This window comes from Asterias rubens, chromosome 8 (genome assembly GCF_902459465.1).
Source record: "Asterias rubens chromosome 8, eAstRub1.3, whole genome shotgun sequence".
Lineage (NCBI taxonomy): Eukaryota > Metazoa > Echinodermata > Asteroidea > Forcipulatida > Asteriidae > Asterias > Asterias rubens.
The window spans coordinates 9,041,801-9,066,226 of NC_047069.1; the positions used below are offsets into that span (position 1 = coordinate 9,041,801).

At 37.3% G+C, this 24,426-nt stretch overlaps 2 protein-coding genes across 4 annotated transcripts; both read right to left on the reverse strand.

Annotated features, from left to right (window-relative positions):
• Positions 1-929: 929 nt before the first annotated feature.
• Positions 930-9,520, reverse strand: LOC117293927 (transmembrane protein 272-like). 3 transcript variants are annotated; one of them, XM_033776412.1, is made up of 7 exons: positions 9,270-9,520; positions 7,828-7,873; positions 6,589-6,690; positions 5,690-5,746; positions 4,792-5,019; positions 2,306-2,527; positions 930-970 (listed from the first exon to the last, which is right to left on the reverse strand). In XM_033776412.1, exons 1-6 carry the CDS (start codon positions 9,288-9,290, stop codon positions 2,322-2,324), a joined length of 660 nt encoding a protein of 219 aa, XP_033632303.1. In that variant the 5' UTR covers positions 9,291-9,520; the 3' UTR covers positions 930-970; positions 2,306-2,321. The 3 variants fall into 3 exon arrangements, with proteins under 3 accessions (XP_033632303.1, XP_033632304.1, XP_033632302.1); XM_033776413.1 differs by lacking the exon at positions 930-970 and adding an exon at positions 1,904-2,016; XM_033776411.1 differs by lacking the exon at positions 930-970 and having other exon boundaries at positions 1,904-2,527.
• A 2,658-nt stretch (positions 9,521-12,178) lies between these two features.
• Positions 12,179-24,396, reverse strand: LOC117293929 (transmembrane protein 272-like). Its single transcript, XM_033776416.1, has 6 exons — positions 23,041-24,396; positions 17,415-17,472; positions 16,419-16,523; positions 15,690-15,749; positions 13,626-13,847; positions 12,179-13,250 (listed from the first exon to the last, which is right to left on the reverse strand). Exons 1-6 carry the CDS (start codon positions 23,059-23,061, stop codon positions 13,036-13,038), a joined length of 681 nt encoding a protein of 226 aa, XP_033632307.1. The 5' UTR covers positions 23,062-24,396; the 3' UTR covers positions 12,179-13,035.
• Positions 24,397-24,426: the final 30 nt, after the last annotated feature.

Genomic DNA, 24,426 nt, shown 5'->3' on the forward strand with positions numbered 1-24,426 from the left:
TGAAGAGAACGAGTATGATCAGAGAACAAGATGCTAAACAAAATAATATCTTGAATAATGTTTACCCTTTACCGATATTATAAAGCACTGTATTGTACTCGGTACCTTCCCCGGGTCTGTAAAAAAAAAAACCGACCCAATCCACAAGCAAATCACTCGGGTGAGATTCGAACTACTATTACAGCCCTATACACTTCAAAACCGTTAATTCTTCTGGATTTTGTACCTGTAGGCTACAGTATTTATTTGTGAAGTATAATTGTCGTTATAAAATAATATAACAACTTCCGAATGATAATTTTAATGAACTTTATGTAGTTATTCATTCATCATGTGTTCATTCAACACAGCTCTAACTCATTCTAAACATTTACAAAGAGATTAATTTTTTCTTCTTTTTTTTTCTTTCTTTTCCAAAAATAAACCACTATAAATTTAGGGCTTTGAACTACCACAAGTATTTCAAGTGGGAATTGTTGTACATAATGTAAGAACATTTTAATACGGTTAAAGAAGTGATATAATAGGTAAAATAAAATTAGAGTAATTGAGTTAATTTTACAGACACGAAATAACAAAAGTCCAATTATATTAATAATAATAATAATAATAATAATAATAATAATAATAATAATAATAATAATAATAATAATAATAATAATAATAATAATAATAATAATAATAATAATAATAATAATAATAATAATAATAATAATAATAATAATAATAATAATAATAATAATAATAATAATAACAATAATAATAATATTGAGTTTTTATATAGCGCTTTTTCACTCCCTATACGGGTGTCTCAAAGCGCTTCAAGATATTATCCCTGGTCACTGGGCCTTAATTCACTCCTTAAACCATCTCAGCTCCCTGGGGAGTATACAGTCTCGTGCAACAAATGCGCTACTCGGCTAAATCAATCACAAGAACCATCTCTGCCCTCACAGGTACCCATTTACCCCTGGGTGGAGAGAAGCAATAATAGTTAAGTGTCTTTAGTATGTGGCATTGCTATTTCATTTTTTTGAGAGCAGTTATATTTGAGAGCAGTTATATTTATTTTACAGGGAATCCGAGTTAAAAGTCCCACCTTTTGACCACTTCTCAGGTCAGTCTGGCCCATAAATGGGTCAGGTGCCCCAAGTCAATTCTGACCAGGATTTATCTATAGTGAACCTTCGGCCCATCTTCTGATTGTTATAATAAAATCCGGTCGGTACATTATGCTTTAATGGGAAGGTACACATTTGGTAATTACTCAAAACAAACATCAACTTAAAAACTGACTTGGTAACGAGCATTGGAGAGCTGTTGATAGTATAAAACATTGTGAGAAACGGCTCCCTCTGAAGTAGCATAGATTTTGAGATACAGGTAATTTCTCACTTAAATAATAAAAGACTTCTAGCTAGAAGTCTTTTGTTCATGTCTGAAAGCACACAAATTCATCCAACAAGGGTGTTTTTTCTTTCATCATTTTCTCTCAACTCCGATAACCAATTGAGCTCAATGTTCACAGGTTTGCTATTTTATGCATAATATGTTGAGATACACCAAGTGAGAACACTGGTCTTTGATAATTGCCAATAGTGTACCTTCCCTTTAAAGGGACATGCTGCCTTGGATCGGTCGAGTTGGTCCAAAATGCATGAGGTAAGAAAAATGTTGTAAAAGTAGAATATAATGATCCACACAAACATGCCTCAAAATTGCATGGTTTTCATTATGCAAACTAATACGGCACGCCATTTTGTGGTTGATTCCATGAAATGGCCGATCGTGTTAGTTCGCTATAAGTAAAAGGATAACCACGCAATTTCGAGGCATAAATATGTGTTGATAATTATATTCTACTTTTAAAATATCTTTCTTACCATATCAGTTTCATAGCAACAAACGGTTTCAAACGCTTTTCATGGATCAACTCGACTGATCCGAGGCAACATGTTCCTTTAACATGCAGTCAATGCATCTGACATGTATAAAATGTAACCAAATCCCGGTTGTCTGAGAAAGAAAGAAATAATTCAATATGTCACTTTTTAAAAGACATAAGCGAAAATAAATTCAAGTTAAAAGCCTGCCAGAAAGACAATCTAAAAAGAATCTGATTCTATATACTAATTTGTTATCGAAGTTAACAGCATTTGGCTCAAACATTGTTATCAAGAAGTGGCGTCACAGACATTTTCATTTGGGGCCTGTGGTAGCAAATTAAACAATGGGGGAGGCTTCCGATAACAGACCCCGCCCCCTATACCACCCACTGGTTACACCACTCCGTGTAAAAGCTTACTTTCTTCAAGAAAATGCTAATGGTTGTACATCTCTGGAGTCTTCCCTACTTTGAAGGCAGCCACACAGCAACAGCAGCAGCACAGGACGATTCCGAGTGCTACGAGACCGTACACTGCTACAATCGTGCCGAAGGTAAACCAATATATAGAGTGCCGACAGTAAGTCACGGCTGTTGGGTCGGTAGTATTCGGAGTCAACACACGAAACACCCATATGTTGCCTTGAGAGAGAAACAAAGAAGAAAAGTAAGAACAATATTCAGCTCCAAGCGCTTCACACTCCGAAGAGCCGCGTCCCATAGCACTCATTAATATTATTTCATAATAATGCAAAGTGGGAAATTAATAAGACTTATTTCACATACAATGTAGGTATACAGTAACACAGCTTTGAAGCAGCCCTGTCAGCCCGTGCCAGAAGCCCGCGTCTTAAGGAGACAAGCCGAGTACTTCGAAACGTCGAGACCACACCCGGTCCGGTTCTTTTCAGAGCCAACAAAGCGTCTATACACGGTGTGGGAGGAGATTCTGTGTGCCCCCCCCCCCCAGAGATTCGGCATCCGCCCCCCCCCCCCCCCCCCCCCCCCACGGCAAACAAACTATGTACAAACTTCTTCTGATACACCCTCTTTTGAATCAACATCTCAACCCATGTTAGTTTCCCATTGGGGGACCGAATCTCCAGCGGACAGAATTCCCTGAGACGGCGTCTCTTTTCAGGGCCAACACTACCTCAAAAGAGATATTATACAATCATGATCGTACCCACAACTTTACAATACGGTTACTTCTTGTTCTCCACACCAAGCAAAGCACCATTCATACCAAAGTGACAGTTTGGTTGAATGCTTACAAACGGTCGATGCCGTTCTCAGAGTTTAGCTCTCTATGAACCCAAACAGCACTAAACATTTTAACTACGTCGTATAAACCAAAAAATCCAAACTTCAAATTTTTGAGATTAAAAAGATTTTGTACAATGTGAAGAGAACGAGTATGATCAGAGAACAAGATGCTAAAAAAAATATCTTGAATAATGTTTACCCTTTACCGATATTATAAAGCACTGTATTGTACTCAGTACCTTCCCCGAGTCTGTAAAAAAACCACCAAATCCACAAGCAAATCACTCGGGTTGGATTCGAACTATATACACTTCAAAACCGTTAATTCTTCTGGATTTTGAACCTGTAGGCTATACAGTATTTATTTGTGAAGTATAATTGTCGTTATAAAATATAACAACTTCCGAATTATAATTTTTAATGAATTGTTCTTGAATTTTATATAGTTATTCATTCATCATGTGTTGCTTATTCTACAAATTTAACATTCAACACAGCTCTAACTCATTCTAAATATTTACAAAGAGATTAAATCTTTTTTTTTTCTTTTTTTGCACTAAAAATAAAACCACTATAAATTTAGGGCTTTGAACTACCACAAGTATTTCAAGTGGGAATTGTTGTACATAATGTAAGAACATTTTAATACGGTTAAAGAGTTGATATAATAGGTAAAATAAAAAATTCTGAGTTAATTTTACAGACACGAAATAACAAAAGTTATACATGTATGTGGCATCGCTATTTCATTGTTTGAGAGCAGTTATATTTGAGAGCAGTTATATTTATTTTACAGGGAATCATAGTTAAAAGTCCCACCTTTTGACCACTTCTCGGATCAGTCTGGTCCATATGGTCCATAAATGGGTCAGGTGCCCCAATTCAATTCTGACCAGGATTTATCTAGAGTGAACCTTCGGCCCATCTTCTGCTTGTTATAATAAAATCCGGTCGGTACATTATGCTTTAATGGAAAGGTACACTATTGATAATTACTCAAAACAAATATCAACTTAAAAACTGACTTGGTAACGAGCATTGGAGAGCTGTTGATAGTATAAAACATAGTGAGAAACGGCTCCCTCTGAAGTAGCATAGATTTTGAAATAGAGGTAATTTCTCACTTAAATAATAAAAGACTTCTAGCTAGAAGTCTTTTATTCATGTCTGACAGCACACAAATTCATCCAACAAGGGTGTTTTTTCTTTCATCATTTTCTCCCAACTCCGATGACCAATTGAGCTCAATGTTCACAGGTTTGTTATTTTATGCATAATATGTTGAGATACACCAAGTGAGAACACTGGTCTTTGAAAATTGCCAAAAGTGTATTTTCCCTTTAAAGGGACATGCTGCCTTGGATCGGTCGATGCCGTTCTCAGAGTTTAGCTCTCTATGAACCCAAACAGCACTTAATATGTAGTTTACAGTAAGCGATTAATAGCTCAATTTTTGGCTAAGCGTTTAATAACTAAATTTTCGACGTCAGACGCCAAAAGTTGAGGTAGGCCTATTACTCGCTTACTGCAAACTGCGTACACATGACATAATTTGACAAGTATAGGTTAATAGTGCTTGCCACCAGCAGTGGATTCATGCTTTTGGATCCAGAAAGCAATCCAGCAATGATTGAACTTACCAGCAATGAAGAACGCGAAGATGACCAACCCAATCAAAGAGTTGATGCCGCCAATCACCTTTTCAACTGTGGTGCGCTCTTCCATTAAATTTTGACCCCTCTTCTCACAGCACCTCTTAATTCGCAAGGAATGAGTAATCATGATTTGGAGTGTGCATAAACTTCCTTGCACAATCATGTAGATGGGGATGTATGGCTCGACGGGGCATTCATCCAAATGAATAGCGCCTATCGGTGGGAAAACCGTCAAAATTGTTAAAAGTGAATGAACAAAATCTGCACGGCCTATCTATCTGTCGTGGCTTTTGCTTAAAGCTTTACCAGGCACCGTTCGAACGCGTTCGTGGTAAGCAGATCCATGACATTTGACCAAGTTGGATATGTTACAAACTGGCCAGTGCACTCCGTACATGACGTCACAACATTGCAAATCAAGAGTAGGCCTATTATATTGCCTACTTGTATTTCAAGTATGCGTCCAACTAATCACCAATTTGCAGAAACGGTATCAAAATAGTCCGATTATTATAAATCCGATAATAACAATTATAGAACAAAGCCCCGGTTGCCAAGCAACACTAGCTGCATGTGATACACGTTTAGATCAAGGCTATGTTACTTATATTTTGTTCAATGTTTGTTTTTAATAAATAGGCCTACACACAATTATCTGCTTATACAATTGTTACTCGACTTTGTGTTAACTTTTTTAATTGTTCCTTTAATAAACTTGTTTTTTGGTTCAATGATTAGTGGTTTATTCCATTCTGCCCTTTAGTATAGAGTCTGTAAATGTAAAAATTGCTTTTGTGCTACATTTCCATCATATTCAACCCACAAAAATGTTGTCACTAAAATGCACTCACAATCGTCATGAATTATAGTGTTCAATACTTACCATTGATGAGCATAGCTATTGGAAGTCCCACAAAAAATGGCAGTAAAATAACCGCATCTGTAACAAATGAGCGAGCGAGAGTAGAATCAAATCAATTATTATTTACAGGCGTCATAGATACTGGTGTCTTCACTGCTGTACTTATGACGTCGTGGGTTTTTTCCCCGGCTACGGGCTTCGGTTGATATTGGAAAATGCTTGTACACTGCTCCAAACTTTATGAAGGAGCCCAGCAGGCCAAAGGTTGGAACTCCCAAACTCCCTCTCCATTGTTTTCATATTCTTTTCCCCATTGTTATGGCGATTTGAGTAGGAACATCGTGATTATACGCCACATTCGTACAAACTCCTCCAGCCATTATTATTTACCGAAACTGGGGCAGCCACGTAGGACACCGGCTACTTGTGTTCGTCATAATATAGATGAAATTGTCAAAAGCCCTTGACTTTTCATGTATGAACCATTTTTTCCACAGAGTGTCCTACGGCTAAAAAGTCCGCAATAGACCTTATGCACATGACGTCATTTCAGTAGGGCGCCCTCACCTAGAGGTCAAAAGGAGGTGGTTCATTGGCCAATCCTGTGCGCCGCGTGTACAAATCTGTGCGTTTCGATTGTTTCGTCACTGTTTTTCCACTAAGATGGCCGCTGGATGACGTCAATGCATAAGGTCTATAGTCGTAAAGCGTCCCTTTTCAAAGTGAGTTGATGGACTATGTTATTATGAACCTTCCTGCTGGCTAGTCACTGACAATTGTATAAGGCCAAACACGTGTAGAGCAAAGCAAAAAGAAATTTCCGTAACAAAGGTACAATTTAATTAAAAAAATTAATGGGGGTAATGTTGATGCTTGGAGATAGTCACGGTAAACACTTAGACATAGAATGGTGTTCTTACGTGAGCCCATGATCTTGGCAGCATTGCCGGCGTATTTTGCGTTGTTATCAGACTCGGTCTTTGCATCTTGAATTTGCAGGAAAATAGGCTTTTTGGTGGGGCCTGCAAAAATAAAAAATTACATTATAATAACAAGCATTGTTAAGTTATAAACGTGTTATAGAACCAATTTCACCTGTGTGTCAATATATGTGTTTGCAGGACCAGATGTGAAGGGGGACAAAACGTGAAGGGGACATAATGTTTAGAGATATCATTTTGTTAAAGTAAATTATTTGCCCCTTTCTCCTGTGATTGTGTTATAGGCCCTATAATTAAATAAACGGAACTGTTTTCCGAAATCGGCAAATCCTAAAGAAAGCGAATCGGTGCAAGGAACTCGGCAGGGAAGACTTTTAAAATGGAATTGAAAATGTGTACACCAATATTGTTTTGTTGTTGCTATCGTGGAACGGATTTAAGAAAGGCATTTTGAGCTCAATAAATGCACACACCACCACAATGTATCTTTATCTGTTGTGTTCTGGAACTTCTGGGAATCTCAAAACTTCTTATGATGATTTTAAGGGGAGGTCCCTACTTTGTTCAGTAAAAACATTTGGTTTGTCCACCAGAATTATCCAACAGGGGTGCGGTTAGGGCTTGTGGTCTTTGGCTAAATTAGGTGCCGTATTGCAGACTTTTCATTTACATCAATAATGTATAATGATTTATAAAGCCACATTTTCCATTATAAAATATATTTATAAAATACATCTAATGAAACAACAAATAATGCTCTCAACACGTACGCACACTTTTGTCTCACCCCAACATTTGAGGACTTCTCTTGTTCTGTTTTTGTTTGCATTTCATTTTTTTCTCTAAACCCCCCCCCCCCATTTTTGTTTTTGTTTATAGAAGCTGTTTTTTATACAAAGTGAATCTGAAAACTTTATCTCTGTCAAATTGGATCCGTTTTGTTATGCTTTCAGTGTCATAGGGTAGCCCCATGCTCACCTTTTCCCCATGTATTTGCCCACATCTCCAAGTCCTAGTGAGAATGCTTTTGATACAATCATAGAGCTAGGTCCTATACTAGCTCCATGATACAATGATGGGGGACCTTGAGACACCCTCGTATACAAAGGCCGATCCACCCCCACAAAGTTCTCAAGACCCGAAACAAATTCCCTCACTGTTAAAACAAGAACATAATATGGGACGTGTGACCTTTGTCAAATATAACTATATATATACCTGAATTGCATTCATCCTTGCTTGCTAACTGCATAGAACTCGTATTCTGAAAGGAATATATAAAGCAAACTCAAAGATAGAAGATGTGCTTCAAGTATGTGGATGTCAGACCTCCTCTTTGCTACTACTTTGCGTAAGTAAACATTCCAGACAATGGGCAAACAGTCAGAGCGAAAGCAAAGAGCTAGCTCTATGGTGAAAGTTAATGGAAAAGGAAGCCTGGTAGTGGTTGACGGACGTTTCGCAAGGAAAGTAAACACTTCAAACAATCAAAGTTAAGAACTGGTTGCGTAACAACGATGTGTGCATTTTGCGTTTGGTTACCATGTTGCTATTTGTCAACTACATGCAATGGGTCTGCCATATTGGGCATTAAAGAAAGGCTGGTAGCCTGTATGTTCAGAAACAAAACTGTTACAACGGTTATCTTCATACTTCTGCCAAATTTATTTTCCAGCGAAATATTACCTGCATGTAGATTCTACCATCGAAATATGCTTAGCCAGTGTTGCTATTCTATAATTTGGGTGTCAGGACACTTCGTATATATGGACACTTCGTACCCTTTGCAAGGTACGAAGTGATTTTGGACACGAGACAAGACAATTCGACTATTTTTCTACCTCGTACTAATTCGGGATGACTTTTATACAACAAATTATGTTTTCCATCCAAAGGGAAATAAATAAAAATAGTCTTTCAAAAAACAAAACAAAAACAAAAACTGTATCTCAAATGAAAAATCGACAGATTTTATTGCTATGATAAGTGACAGCTGGATACGAAAGTTCTTTCCTTCTACTTTCTCCAATAACTTCAGATATTGTGTATGAATTTTTCGGCAATTTTGTAAGATAACAGATAAGGCTACAGTGGGGGAAGATTGGACATAAACAGTTTTTTGATAATTAAAATTTATCATAAAAAAAAAATTGTCACATGTGCTCACTGATACTAAAGGTTGTTTATATTTTCACATTTTAATGAAATTTCAATAGCTTTTGACAGTTTCCAGATACTAAAACTTGACTTTATAAAATTTAATTTAGTGTCCCGTTTTACCCTATCATTTGAGGTAAGATGGGATGCATGCATTGTATCAATGCCGGGTCAGCGAATTGTGAAATTGGCTTATCTGTTTGGGTTAATCCTAGTTTCATAAATCAGAAATGGACGAAACTGTTATGCATTTAGGATGGGTTTGCCACAAATGATTTTGTTAAATGTATAACTTATTGATTAGCCAATGTCTCATCTTACCCCGTGTCACATCTTCCCCCAGTGTACCCTTAGCACCGACTGAACTGCGGCACACGTATTGAAGTCATTGCAAAAAAAAAAGGAAGTTTACTCTAAATCTAGACCACACGTAAGTTCTATAGTGCCAATGCAAACTATAATCAAATATATATTTTCGGAATGGAGATAATGATGTTATTTACCTTTTCTTTGTTTCCGTCCATGTTGATTGTTTTGCTGTGGCTGTGTGATGGCTGGATTGGGTTGTTGTTCTTAATACAGTGAGCAGCAGAATGTGAAATGACGACAACGCGAATACAACGGTCGCTAAATATAATGCCGTCTGTTGACTGACATGCGCTTTTATAATAAAGGGACAAGGGTCAGTGAGGCGTGACCATATCATTATACATGTACCTTGAATAAGAGAATATACGGAAACAAACGATCCACTCTGCTGCTGATGACTAACATCCACAAAAGATTAATGTTGCCTGACAATCTGATTCTGAAGATGGAATTTTCCATAATATGCCTCCGTCGTTTTCATTGAAGCACAAAGGTGTTTATGGCAACATTCATCTTGTATGGATGTTATTCATCATCAGCAGAGTGGCAGAGTGTTTGTTTCCGTATTATTCAAAGGTATACATGTACATGTATAATGATAAAAACCACGCTGCTCAGTTTTAATCTGAAAGCTTACTGATTATGGATCATATAGGCCTGCTATAACCATGTGTGAAATAATTTTCTTCTGAATAAGAGGAAATCCGAGAAATCAAGAAAACTGTAGGCCCTATGTCTGTCAGCTCTAACAATATCATATTTTAAGTGTTTACTTCTGCTGTGTGTATTAAACCTTTATAACTTGATTGAACAGTTAATATTATAATTGATTGATTGATTTATTTGTATGATCCATTTGCATACAAATTCATTACTTATTATTTGTAGCTGAATAACAAATATAAAAAAACCAAGGTGCGGGGAGCACAATTTCGATCCTGTTTCATTTGAATGGGAGATATTGATCACTGATATTGATCACTGCTATTGCAAAATGGAATACACGCTTCTTTTAACTGTTAACTAAAGTTTAGTATGGTTTAAAGCTGACTTTATGTAAAATACAATTATAATAAACATACACGAAATAACGAGAGTCCGTTAGTGCCCGTTGATATTTTATTTTTTAGAGCACCAGTTATTGATATTTTTAAGACTTTTTTTAACTCCCTAATTTTGTTATTTCAAGAGCACCATTTATAGTTTTCATCTTAATATTAAAAACAACTGCTCTTGAAAATAAAACTAAAAACTAAAACTACTTTCCAAAATAAAGCACCGATTGCACTTGCGGACTTTTGTGCGAATAATAACAATACCATTATATTAAATACATTGTTAGGAGTACTGTAATAACAGGGTACAACGAGAGGTTATACTCGGACTCCAATAAAATAAACAAGACACAATTGTTGGAATACTGCCACAGTCTGAAGACCACTGACTTTAATACGGATTTAAAATGCGCACTTATCAGAAAACTGATCAAGGCGCCCACACAAAAAGAAAACGTACAATTGAAAATGAAGAATAAACATAATTGTGCCGGATACCGAATTGGGCACACCGGACACAGGAAAACAAGCGGGGTACACCTGACCCCTATACCAGGATGCACTTGCACCCAAACCTGGGTTTAACAGACCCAAAAACCAGGATGCACTTGCACCCGAACACGGGTTCAATTTGACCCCAAAAATATGTCATCCCCCACACACAGAACGTATACACGCAAAAGTTGAAACATTTTCAAAAAGAAAGTAAATGCATTACTGATTCTTTTCATATACATTGTACAGATTTTGCCAGTTAAACCTACAAAAGAGTACATGAAATCACCGTTTAAGAATAGTATGCTTTCATAGTTACGAACTTTGTGAAACATCAACGGCTGTTTTGAAGCTGTAAACGAACATTCTATTCAAAGCTCTGAAGCAACAAAATTGTTAGAACGCAGTTTGGTCCGGACTCAGGATGTAGATTTTGCCAAATCCGTTTTGTATTAAGCAATCGGCCGTCAGGTTTTGTTATCGAAAGAGCCCTCATGTGCAGCTGAATCGGGTACTTTTTACGAATTTCTCCATACAAAATTAACCAAACTGGCCTACAAACCCTTAAAACAACAAGGCAAATGTTTTCTGAAAGTGAATTAAGTGAGAGGATGTAGGGGTAGCTGGCATACAAACCCTCAAATAAGTGAGAGAATGTAGGAGTAGTTATTAAAGACCAATAAAATTACCGTTTCTATTATTTTAGTTTGTATAGGGTTCCACAGATAATTATGATAACATATACAAATTGGATGTTTTATCAGGGGACTTCGTCACGCGGGGCGCGCGCCCCGGCGGATGTTGACCAGAAAGTTTACATGAGAATTAATTGATATGAGAATAAACTAAAAATTAATGAGGCCGACGCTCTGTTACTCCCAAAAGCGGTGGTAAAAACAGTAGATAAGATGTTGCACAGCATGTTCCGAAAACTCGCTTTATTTGGTGCTCAGAAAACTGTATGCGTCGTTGGACGTACGCCTTAGATTCTAAAATCGTGTACACGTCATTGGAAACAAAGCAAAAATCATTCAACAGTTATAGCAACCAAACATTAAATATATTTATTTTCAATACAATTTTGCAGAAATTGACTTTGTCGTTAAAGTCCATACCAACTGGCGCGTTTTTTTTAATCTGCTGTATACCAGAACTTCTTCGAAGCTTCCTTTTCAGTCAGATAAACTCCGCGGCTATTAGTGGCTGTGATTATGAGTTTGTTTTAAAAGAGGGTACCACTTTCATACAAGCCTTTTTAGTCGGATTTCTCCTCTGCTATTAGCAGCGGTGATAAGTGATGAGGGGGGGAGACCAGTCTTAGACCACTCAAATCCGTGGCTATCGGTGACTATGGATTTGTTGCTAAGGGAACCAAATACCACTGCTGATTCCGAATTCAGCGTGTTATACATTGTCCGGTTGGCCCATCTCCATATAAATTAACCAAACTGGATGTACAGACCCTCAAAATAACAAGGCAAATGTTTCACAAAGTTCGTAACTATAATGAAAGCAGTTTGGGCGGGACTCAGGATGTACATTTTGCCAAGTGTAACTGAATTATTCTTACCTGTAAGAATACCTCCCTTGCCCCCACATTACCTTTTACAACATTATTTTGTATACTAGAATCCTCCTCATCTAGCGGGGTGCCGCGCGAAGCGCGGCATCCCGCTAGTATATATTATTATGCCCTGTGTATAAAGCTGGGAACATGCCAAGTACAATGAAGGTTGCGCTGAGTATAAGGCCTTTTATCCTTTATGGTGATAAAAGGAATTATTGGAGTACGAAGCTATATACCCTCAACCCAACTCACATTTTATTAAGAATAAAAATATCGGGAGAGCGCGTGGAGGCAAGGCCCCAAATATAAGTCAGCTAGCTGTAGCGACTTGCCTTTACATAATACATAATACATTGCTCAAAATACATAAACAAAGGTAAATTCTTAGGACAATAACAGACGGCCAGACGGACAATGACAAAGTACGCAAAAACTTAAAAGAAAAGTATAGAAACTAATGCTATCATAATAGGAAATAATGATCTTTTTATAAAATGTTTTGAACCTAACCACACTGAGGATGAAGCTTTGATAGACTGGTTAACCGAATTCCAAGTAGTGGTACCCGGGAATTGACACGGTTTAAATTAATAATTGCGCACAGTTTACTGTATTTTAATCGGATTTAATACCAATATCACTAATCGCAGCCTATGAGTGCAGGCGTTGATGCTCAACGCCTGGGGGCAAACTGATTTGAATGAGCGAAAATAGAGATGTTTTTTCACAGTTCTCAATGGTTGTATAGTGTCACTCGGAAGTGGTAGTCTTGGCTCAAGTCGTTTAACTCTTATCTTGAGAGTTTCCAGCCGCCTTCCCTGCAGCGTAAGCAGCCGCACAGCAGCAACAGCAGCAACACAGGAAGATACCGAGTGCTGCGAGACCATACACTGCTACGATCGAGGCGAATGCAAACCAATATATAGTGTGTTGGCAGTAATTCGCGGCTGTTGGGTCGTCAAAATTCGGAGTATACACACGAAACACCCATACATTGCCTTGAGAAAGAAACAAAGAAAGAAAGTAAGAACAATTCATACTAATCAGTTCAAAGCCCTTCGCACGGGTTCATGCTTACACACCAAACGGCGGATCTATGAGAAACCAGAACTTTAGCCCAAAGACTCAAATATCATACCAAAGTGATCTCCTGATACCGCTCTCAGAATTTAGCTCGTTTTGAACAAAAAACAGTTCTGTGTAAGTTTACAATCGCTGACGACAAAAATCGAGTTATCAATCGCTAACCGCGAATCACGCGCTAATGACATAATATGACAAGAGGCCCATTTTATATATAGTGCTATTACTTAAGTCCACCAAGATCTAGTGCTCTTGGACCCAGAAAGCAAATCAACAATGATTGAACTTACCAGCAATAAAGAAAGCGAAGGTGAACAACCCAATCAAAGAGTTGATGGCATCAACCACCTTTTCAACTGTGGTGGCTTCATCCAATGGTCCCCTCTTCTCACAGTACCTCTTCATTCGCAAGGTATATTCAATGATGAGTTTGAGTACGGAGAAACTTCCAGCCACAACCATGTAGATAGGGATGTAAGGCTCGACGGGGCATTCATCCAATCGAACAGCGCCTATAGGTGCAAAACAATTTCAAAATGGCCACGTTGAAGAGAATAAACGGTATCTGCACGGCATACTTCGTGCTTATCTAGTGTGTGCTTTACCGGACACCGTATGATAACTTAAGCAGATATTGTTAGCAGATCCATGAAGTTGGACCAAGTTGGATAAGTTACATTGCAAATCAAGAGTTACATTACAAATCAAGGCCTACAGTATATGTAAAGTATGCGTCCGAACACATTGTTGCAGAAGAAAACGGTATCAAAATAGCCCAGTAATGATTTTATTGCCAAAATTATGAAACAAAATCCGGGTTTAAAGTACGGAAGCGTATTGCCGCCACATGGAAAAAAATTCTTCTCCCTTATCGTGTACGTATGCGATAACTTATTATGTACGTTCACAATAAATCCAAGCTTATCGTGTACGTACATGATAAGTCTAAAAACCTTAACGTGTACGTACAATCCAAAGTTGTCGTACCGTACACGATAACTTATTGTGTACGTACACGATAAATCCAAACTTTTCATACACGTACATTTTGACATGATCTTGTCATGTACGTACACAATAAATCCAAACTTAACTTATCGTGTGCGTACACGATAATTTTCACCATCTGTTCCGTTTTCAGGAACGTATTTCTAGCTGCGCATTGCTCAGTCAATTAATTAATAATCTCGGGTCGGTAATTAGGCGTTTGCTAAAAATTATGTGATGTTGAGGAAAAGACCGTGGTTTATTTCCGTGTAGTAATGAGTCAAAGAGAAATACTGGAATCCTCATGACCGGGCTAGGCATATCAATTTTGTAAAGTTTTGAACCTCCCTGAATATCTCCTGACCTAGAGGTACCCAGTCCAAGGCGTTACACACCAGTCAATAGTGCATAATACGCACGTAACTTTAATTAAACAAATTTAATTAAAACATATTGGCACCTTGATACTTTGAATAGTTAATACATTGTTGCGGAAGATTCCCTGGTTCCAAGAGACATTTGCATAAAAATTTGATATGAAATCATCAATTCTACAACTATCAGGGCGTGTGCACACATATATTAGTGAAAGAAGAGGCGAATATGGCAATTTTTGATTTATGCAAACTATACATATTTTCCGTAATTCCTTTTTTCTTACTTTACTTTGGATGGTTTTCAGTGACATTAACATGATAAGTTGTTGTGTACGTACACGATAAGTTTGGATTTATCGTGTACATACACGATAAGTTTGGACTTATCGTGCACGTACATGATAAGTTATAGTTGTTTGGATTTATCGTGTACGTACACAATAATTTATCGTGTATGTACACGATATTCATGTGGCGGCAATACGCTTTCGTTTAAAGCAACTCTAATAGCTGTGATGCAAGTTTCAGCACAAGCCATTTTACTCTATTTTTTAATGTTGTAATAATCCAAGTGCACTCTAATCTGCTTATCAATAGCTATATATTGTTACTCTGTTTGTATTGACCCTTTATTTAATTTCAATGTGTATAAATGGTTTTTAAAACAAAATGGTGTAGTTTTGCTTTTGAATGGACAATTCCATCTATCTTTATATCTAACATTGTGCCCATACACAATACCACAAAAACACATTGAACGACCCTTTATGTAAACATTTTACTCACAAAAAGCGGAGCATGCACGGACGTACAAATGAGCTGCGTGTCGTGGAATGGGCTATCGGAATTTTTTTTTAAATGAGAAGAAATTTGCCGCATTCTGTGCTAAGGAAAACTATTTTCAAATCACTGAAAAATAATCAAGTCCGATTCAACTGCTCTGTGCCTGCACCCATATAGTCATCATGCATTGTATTGTTTAATACTTACCATTGATGAGCATAGCTAGTGGTAGAGCCAACATAGATGGCATTAAGTATAAAATCACACCTATGAGCGAGAATAGAACGAAATCATTATATTATAGAAGACGTCAGCAGTATACTGAGGTTCGTTTTTAAAATGAACTGACGGACTAGTCATATCAAGCTTCGTTTTGGCTAGTCACTCACATTGTTAATAAGGCCAAACTTGTGGAGAGCGAAGGGTGACAGCAGAACGTACATAAGTAGCCCCCCACCCCCCCCCCCCCCCCTCCACATTGATTTAAAATTATTAATTTGTTCATGGTGTTGTTTCAAATGCGAGGTCCGGAGATATTCACGGATAAAGCCCGGTTCATACTTCCTGCGAATGCGAATGCGAAGCGAATGTTGACGTCACAAATTCGCAACGAATAATTCGCAGCAGAGCAACTTTGCTCAACTCTCTTGCGAATATCGCTGCGAAAGGAAGGTTATGACATCAAATTTACGTCAAATTCGCTTCGCATTCGCATTCGCATGCTTAACCGGGCTTAACGCTTAAGCATGCGAACGCGATACGAATTTTGACGTCACAAAATTTGCAAATAATTCGTCACAGCTGAACTTTGGGCAACTCCTGCGAAACATTCGCTACGAAAACAGCCATATGTGACGTCATACGATATAGCATTCGCAGGAAGTATGAACCGGGCTTTAGATAGTCTTTATAGAGGATATAGAATGGTGTTCTTACGTGAGCTACCCACTATTTTGGCAGCTTTGGCGGCGTATTTTGCGTTGTTCTCAGACTCTGTCTTTGCATCTTGAATTTGCTGGAACATAGGCACATTTGGGGAGCCTGTAGAAATAAAAATGACGTTGATAACAAGCCTTATTAAGTTACAGTTTATAGACCAAAATCACTAGGGTATACATTTTGTTTCAGCAGACCTGAAACATATCCCTTCCATAGGAAGGAGATGAAAATAACATGTACATGTTTAAAGATATCTTCTACTTCTTCTTCTTCTTGTTTTTTTTTGTATGTATAAGCAGTTGCGCCTTTCTCACTTTTGTTTTGTTTTAGGCCATCATTAAATGAACAGAACTAAAAATTCCCAAACCCCAATGCTTAAAATATCCAGGATGCTGAGAAAGTTGCGTGCTTGATACAAAATACCATGATATGGACCTTTAGACACTCTGTAAACGTACAAAAAACGATCGAGCCACCCAGAAAAGTTATCACTTAAAGATCCCGGACACTATTGGTAATTGTCAAAGACCAGTCTTCTCACTTTATATGCATAAAACAACAAACCTGTGTAAATTTGAGCTCAATATTGGTCATCGAAGTTGCGAGATAATAATGAAAGAAAAAACACCCTTTTCACACGAAGTTGTGTCCTTTCATGCTTGATTTCGAGACCTCAATTAATTCTAAATCTGAGGTCTCGAAATCAAATCGCGGAAAATTACTTCTTTCTCGAAAACTATGTCACTTCAGAGGGAGGCATAGTGTCCACTGCCTTTAACAGAACACATTCCTATTATCATGCCGAAAAAATACCATTTAGTTGAAAGTTAGTATATTCCCTAGAAAGCCATCCGAGCAAAACAAATCACATTTATAACTATAATAAATACAAAGTGTAAAATGATGAAGTTATATGAAGTATCTTTTTTTAATGATTACACTGGAAAGGTAGGCAAAATATAACTGTGACATGTGACTTAAGTCGGAGATTACCTGATTTGGATCCCTTCGAGCTCGTTAGCTGCGTAGAACTCGTAGCAGTCATTTTAATCTGAAAGGAATGTACAAATAAAGCAAACTCAACAGTTAACAAAGGCGCTTTAAGTGCTGTACAGTGAAGGTTACAGCTCCTATTTTGCATAAATAAACTTTCCATACAAACAGGCATATCGAAAGTTAATGGAAGAAACCTGGTTCGTGGGGTTTGAAGAACGTTTCGCAGGAAAGTAAACATTTCGAACAATTAAGTATACTAATGGCTGATTTTGAAGGGTTGCATCACAACAACGGGGGTCGCATCACAACAACGGGCGTGCATTTGGGGCTCGGTAATACTATGTTGCAGTGTGTACTATTCAAACAACAAAGAAATGATGCTTGTTGTATATTCCAAGTTGCGTAGATAGTTTTATGGGTGTGTGTGTCTGGGGACAAGCGGAAGAAAGTTCTTTTTTTACTACAAGTAAGAAGACCCTTCTACAAGAATATACACGTGTAGGCCTATATGCCTATAATTTGCAATACCATTTGTAGTTTACAGGTAAACAAAACAAAATGCAAACAGAAAATCTATATTATACTGTCTTATTTATATTAATTTTTCTAAGCAGACTGATGGTCGCTAAATGTGATTTTGAACTTTAAAACTGTCCGTTTTCGTTACGCTCATCAAGGTTAATAAAGAGATTAGAACAACCGTTCGTAGTTTTCGAATATTGGGTCCGTTTAAGTGTCTGTATAGGAACACGTTGCCTTGGATCGGACGAGTTGGTCTATGAAAAGCGTTTGAACCCGTTTGTTATGCAATGCATATGGTTAGAAAGATGTTTTAAAAGTAGAATATAATCATCCACACAAGTATCACTCTAAATTGCACGGTTTTCACTTTACGTCGCGAACTAACACGGTCGGCCATTATGGGAGTCAAAGTTTTGACTCCCATAAATGGCCGACCGTGTTAGTCGACGAGGTAAAACGAAAACCACGCAGTTTCGAGGCATATTTGTGTAGATCATTGTATTCTACTTTTACAATGTCTTTCTAACCATATCAATCTTATAACAAACGGTTACAGGACGCTTTTCAAAGACCAACTCGGCCGATCCAAGGCAATGTGTTCCTTTACGTAATGGTAATAAAAGCTTGTGAAAAGAAGTAGGCCTACACCAGCTTTAATAGTATATTTTGAGATACATTTCGAAGAACACAATTGTGAATAAAAATATCACTTTTTCATCACAAATTTGAATATGAGAAGCGTTATCGCGGTAATGCTCCTTTAGAGTAGGGATTATTATTCCTGCACTGACATTTCGCTCTGGAGTTTCTGCAATTTTGTAAAAATCGCGACCTTTTAAAATTAAATTTGTACCAAGTTAATTATATTGCATACTCTATAGATTTATACAAGATACAAAACAATCGAACGGTTCCCAAAACCAAAGGTATACAATATGCATGTGTCTATCTTGGCCAGCCTTTTTAACTAATGCGCATCATACGATGGATGTGGTTCCACAAAATGGAGACACATGGCTGTAGTTTAAAACGCGTTCACTCGGAAGTCGGGATCGATTCGACTGCGAACAGAGTTTAAAAATGCACATTAAAAGGGATTGGTATTAAATTTCTCAGAACTTGATTATAAACAAATAATTTCTCTTTGATTACGAGGGCATAAGCCTTGAATATGTTATCAGTGATATGGATTTGAGCAAACTCCACTATATAAGTGAAAATAACCATAAACTTAATGTTGCAAAGTGTTTGCCGATTCGTAAGAGAAATGCTTCTCTATTCTTGGTAATTTGTGGGATGCTTTCCCCATTAAACATAACAGTGAATAAAGTAAGGTAGCGTATTTAAAACCTTTTGTGACAATGCTGCGGTGACCTAATAATGTCTTTGGCAAGTAATGGCGTTTAGTGTTTCATTTTCATATTTTGAAAACATTTGTGTGTGTGTTTTTGTGCTTGATGATGCTGAGAAAACCATACAACTATTATTGACTGACACGGCGGGTTATTGAAAAGTATGAATGACTGTCAAATACATATTGTCATGTTCAAAACAACTATTGCAGCTTTTCCTACAAAAACAATTAGGCCTACAATCGGAAGTTGGAAGTAATTATGAGCAATGGAAGGTGGAATTTTCCGCGTCTGATGAAACGCCTACGCTGTTAACCGCATGTTACCATGGGGGCTAATTATGTTTGTAGGCGAAGTGTTACGTAACATAAGTGTGCGCTGCGGATGAGCACCAGCCTGCTTTCAACCTCAATGCTGAGCTTTCAGCAAACACCCCTACACCCTCTGGATTGTATATACAAGGCCACGGGGTTCCTCTAGTTTCGTTTTCTGAATACAGCTTTGCGTTCAAAAAAGCTTATTTAAATTCACAGGTTTACAGTTAGAAAAGTACATTTTATGAACTTTGTGAATGGACTTTTGTCAGTTAAAAATCGTCATTATGTTTTAATGTCCTCAAATGTTTATGCTGCCAATGCATCTCACAAAAGGGTCTGCAACCGTTTGAACATGGTTTGATAATTACTCTTGCAATTAATGATAATACAAACTGAAGTGGTACATCAGCTTTGGATATAGTTAAAACACACTTTGATAAACATTTCAATTTGAAGCACTGGGAAAAAAAAATTTTTTTATCACCAACAAATTTACTAAAAGAGGCGTTACCGCAGTAATGCTTATCAAATCGTCCGTTCCTATAAATAATAATAATAATAATAATGAAAACTTATAAAGCGCACAAATCCACAGAAGTGCTCATGGCGCTAAAATTATAAACAATAGCATTAATTAATATACAATAACAACAACACAAATTAAAATGTAAACCTAAGTTGAGAGAAATCTAGAACATGTGGTATAGAAAACAATAATACAAATGCAATATTTAAGAAAAAACATCCTAAAAGGTAACAAAAATAACAATAATTAAACCATTGAATCAAATGCCTGTTTGAAGAGATGTGTTTTCAGTTGTTTTTTAAATTGGGTCAAAGAAACGGATGATTTTACTAGTGCAGGCAGTTTGTTCCATAGACGAGGGGCAGCATGTGAAAAAGATCGGTCTCCCCATGAATGTTTGGAAATGGGCTCAAGAAGGAGGCTAGAATTATAAGACCGGAGTTTTCGAGGAGGATTGTATGAGCTGAGAAGATCATCAATATATGCAGGGGCATTACTGGTGAGCGATTTATACACGAAAAGCAAAAGGCTATACTTAATCCTACTGCTTACTGGTAACCATGTGTAATTCTTTTAAAATCGGCGTTATATGGGAGGACTTTTTAGTTAAGGTAATAACACGAGCAGCATAGTTTTGAATACGTTGAAGACGTTCAATTTGAGTACAAGGAAGGCCATATAGAAGTGAATTGCACATATCCAGTCTAGAAACTACAACAGAGTGGACTTTCTGCTCAGTTGCATTTTGTGTCAAATATTTCCTGACTTTGCCTATATTACGGATATGTAATGTTGTAGAGCGTGAAATACTAGAAATATGTGAACTAAGTGTCATGGAAGAGTCGAATATAACACCAAGATTGCGAGATTTTGCAGCAGCGGTGACTTCGGAGTCACCAATATTAATGTGGGGAATAGTCATTTTAGAAAGTTGTTGCCGTGAACCGAGTATAAGAAATTCTGTCTTGTGATCATTTAGCTTAAGGAAGTTGTCCTGCATCTAAACACGAATTTCAGAAACACATGTTTCAATACGATTAATGCTCTCATCAGCAGAAATTTGTGATGGTTTAAAAGATAAATATAACTGAGTGTCATCAGCATATACATGATAATTTAGATTGTGTTTCGTGATGATGCTATGAACTGGGTTGGTGTAAAGTGTAAACCACAGCGGTCCAAGAGCTGACCCCTGAGGGACCGAAAAATCATGAACAACTGGGTCCGATGTGGAATTGCCATGCGAACATGTTGTGGTCTGTTTTGCAAATAGGATTGGCACCATTTAAGGGCATTACCTTGTAAACCAATAATATCACGAAGTCTCTTGAGCAAAATAGTGTGATCCACAGTGTCAAAAGCCGCACTCAAATCAAGCAGAATCAGGGCAGTCACATAGCCGTTATCCATAGCACATAGAATGTCATTTTGCACTCCATGAGTGCCGATTCAGTGCTATATTTGCACCTGTATGCTGACTGAAATTTATCTGCAAGGCCATCAGAGTCAGAGACAACAGTATTCAATCTGGATGCAACAATGCGCTCGATGGTCTTGCCAATAAACTTCAAATTAGACACCGGTCGGTAGTTAGACAAAGTCTCAACATCTAAACATGGCTTCTTGATAAGGGGACGAATGTAAGCTGTCTTAAGACTGTCTGGGAAACTACCCTGCTCAAAAGACTTGTTCACAATAGTAGTAATAAGAGGTGCTGCAACATCAATACACTTTTTTAAAAGATCAGTAGGTATGGGGTCCAGTTCACATGATTTAGAAGGAGAACTTCTTATCAACTTCTTGACCTCAAACACAGTAGCGGATGCAAACTGGGAAATATTTAATTCCTGAGCACACACAGGGAAATGGTTAGTTTGCGACATAGTAGAGCTAGTTGATACAGGGAAAATGCTACGAATATTAAGAATTATGTTACTGAAATAGCGAGAAAAACTATCAGCCAAAACCGCATCTGATACACTACTGGGCAAGACAGGCGTTTTCTTGGCTTGATGTAGTAACCCATTTACGACTTTAAATAACTTTTTCTGATCGCCTGAACAATCCGTAATTTGAGAGGAGTAATATTCAATTTTAGCGACAATAATTAATTCATTAACTTTTTTCCTTTGATTACAATGTAACTGTCTATCAATCTCTAGCCTTGCGTGCCTCCATTTTCTCTCATGAACCCTGCGCAGTTTTCTAGCAGTCCGTATAGCAACATTAAACCAAGGACTATGAGGTCTTACACGAACCATGGAGGAAGACCTAGTCCGAGCTGGCGCATGCTTATTCAAAAGACCACTAAGGATATCCTCATTATTCTGCACACAAGCGTCAAGATTGGTAGAAGTCATATCAAAGTCAGAGAGTAACTCAATCAGATCATTGCGGAAAACATGAACATCAATAGATTTAAGGTTACGTGTTGTAATAGTAACTTTAGGGGGTTGTGGTTTCTGAAGTGATAATTGAGACATAATAGCAAACTGATCAGATAAGCAGGTTATTCAGAAATATATATTATACCTCCATGCCTATATACGAAACTTCTTCCCTTCCACTTTCTCCAATAAGTGTCGGCAATATTGTAAGATAAACGATCACGCAAAAATACGGCACACCTTGATGAAACAGGTATAGTGTCACTTTAACAACAATAGTTATTTGTAAGGCGCAGAAACTTATCCCCAAGGTGCTCAACATGCACTAGGGCAGACAAGAACAAACTTTAAATCTACTACCACACGTATGTGTATGAATGTAGTGCACTACCACACGTATGTGTATGAATGTAGTGCAAACTACCTCGCAAGGCATCAGTTTTATGAGGTCTTGGTTATTAATCTTGCAATAAAATCATACACTTTTTTTTCGGAATGGGGATAAACATTTTGATTTACCTGGTCTGTGTTGACGTCCATGTTGATTCCTTAAAAGCAGCAGAGTGTGAAATGACGTCAAGAGGGAACAGTCGTGTGACAGTGATGCGATCTGTGTGCCCTTGTGCCACGGCTTTAAAAGGTCTCAAGGTGGGCGGGGCAGAACAGCGATGCGTGACCAAACTACGATGACCGACAGCTTGATGGGTGTGTCACATGGGAAACGTACTAACGAACATTAGAACCGACGATGGAATTTTTCATAAAGAAGGGAAAAGATGAACCCGTCGTTTTCATTGAAGCCCAAAGGCGTTTGTGTCAACACCTTTTTGTTTGGATGTTATTCATCACCAGAACGGCATGTCTGTTTCGTTTGCTTATACAAAGGTTGGGAATTATGCAGGATTGGCAAGGATGAAAAAACACAATTGTTTAATTCCAGTCTGAAAGCCTACCGTTATTCAAAACAAGCCTTTAGGAAATAAACTGTAAAAGCCCCAATATTGGTTTGCTATACGTCGTACCCATTACATATATTTTTTCATTTCATGTTCGTTTCTTCTTTTCTTGATCTGTTCTTGACTGTCTCTTAACTTAAATAATTGAAGTTGATAATAAATCGCCCTTTTGACCAATATGGAAATAAATGTTGATTGCAATGAAACATTTAATTGAGTTAATATGAAGTTCATCTGGCCTACAGTTGATAACACGCAAGAACACTGTCTGTGACTTTATACTTTGTCAGTTCCACAAATCCTGCGTAATAATCTATAAGTAATCGAGGAATGTATACAAATTTCAAAAAAATTGTGATCGATTTTCGTTTAGGCCTCTATTTATTAATTTTGGTCGATTCATCTGCTTATATATTAATTTATCAATAAGTATTTTTACCTGAATCAAAATAAGCAAACCAAATCCTGTTTAAGTATAGGCCTAATGGGTGATATTGATTACTGCTATTGCAACATGGAATCAAGTTTCTTTTCAACTTTTCTATAGTTTAATCAGTGTGCTTTGTTGCTTGTTTTGTTTCCTCTTTTTATATTTATTGGGACATTTTCAAGTATGAAAACAAACCAAACAGGTCTTTGAAAGTAAATAAAGAAGTACAAAAGAGTCAATGCAGAATAAAATGAACGACTCGTTTTAAGATCTACACAAGTAACGTATATTGCGGTCTTTATAAAATAAAATTTAAGTTTCTTCATTTCTTTAGTACTTCACTCTAGAAATTACATCAAAATTGTATAAAAATGTATTATATCTCATCCTAGAGAAGGGACTCGAGCAATGGGCGTTTAAAGGCAGTGGACACTATTAGTAATTACTCAAAATAATTTTTAGCGTAAAAACTTACTTGGTTACAAGTAATGGAGAGCTGTTAATAGTATAAAACATTAT

Excerpts from the sequence above, each read along its gene's own strand:
- LOC117293927 (XM_033776412.1), bottom strand. The coding sequence starts at position 9,290 with ATGGACGGAAACAAAGAAAAG. Across the intron at positions 7,874-9,269 it reads TGGACGGAAACAAAGAAAAG|AATACGAGTTCTATGCAGTT; the intron begins GTAAATAACATC and ends TATTCCTTTCAG. Across the intron at positions 6,691-7,827 it reads CAAGGATGAATGCAATTCAG|GCCCCACCAAAAAGCCTATT; the intron begins GTATATATATAG and ends TTATTTTTGCAG.
- LOC117293929 (XM_033776416.1), bottom strand. The coding sequence starts at position 23,061 with ATGGACGTCAACACAGACCAG. Across the intron at positions 13,848-15,689 it reads ACTAGCTATGCTCATCAATG|GCGCTGTTCGATTGGATGAA; the intron begins GTAAGTATTAAA and ends TTGCACCTATAG. Across the intron at positions 13,251-13,625 it reads CTTCGCTTTCTTTATTGCTG|GCAATGTATGGGTGTTTCGT; the intron begins GTAAGTTCAATC and ends TTCTTTCTCAAG.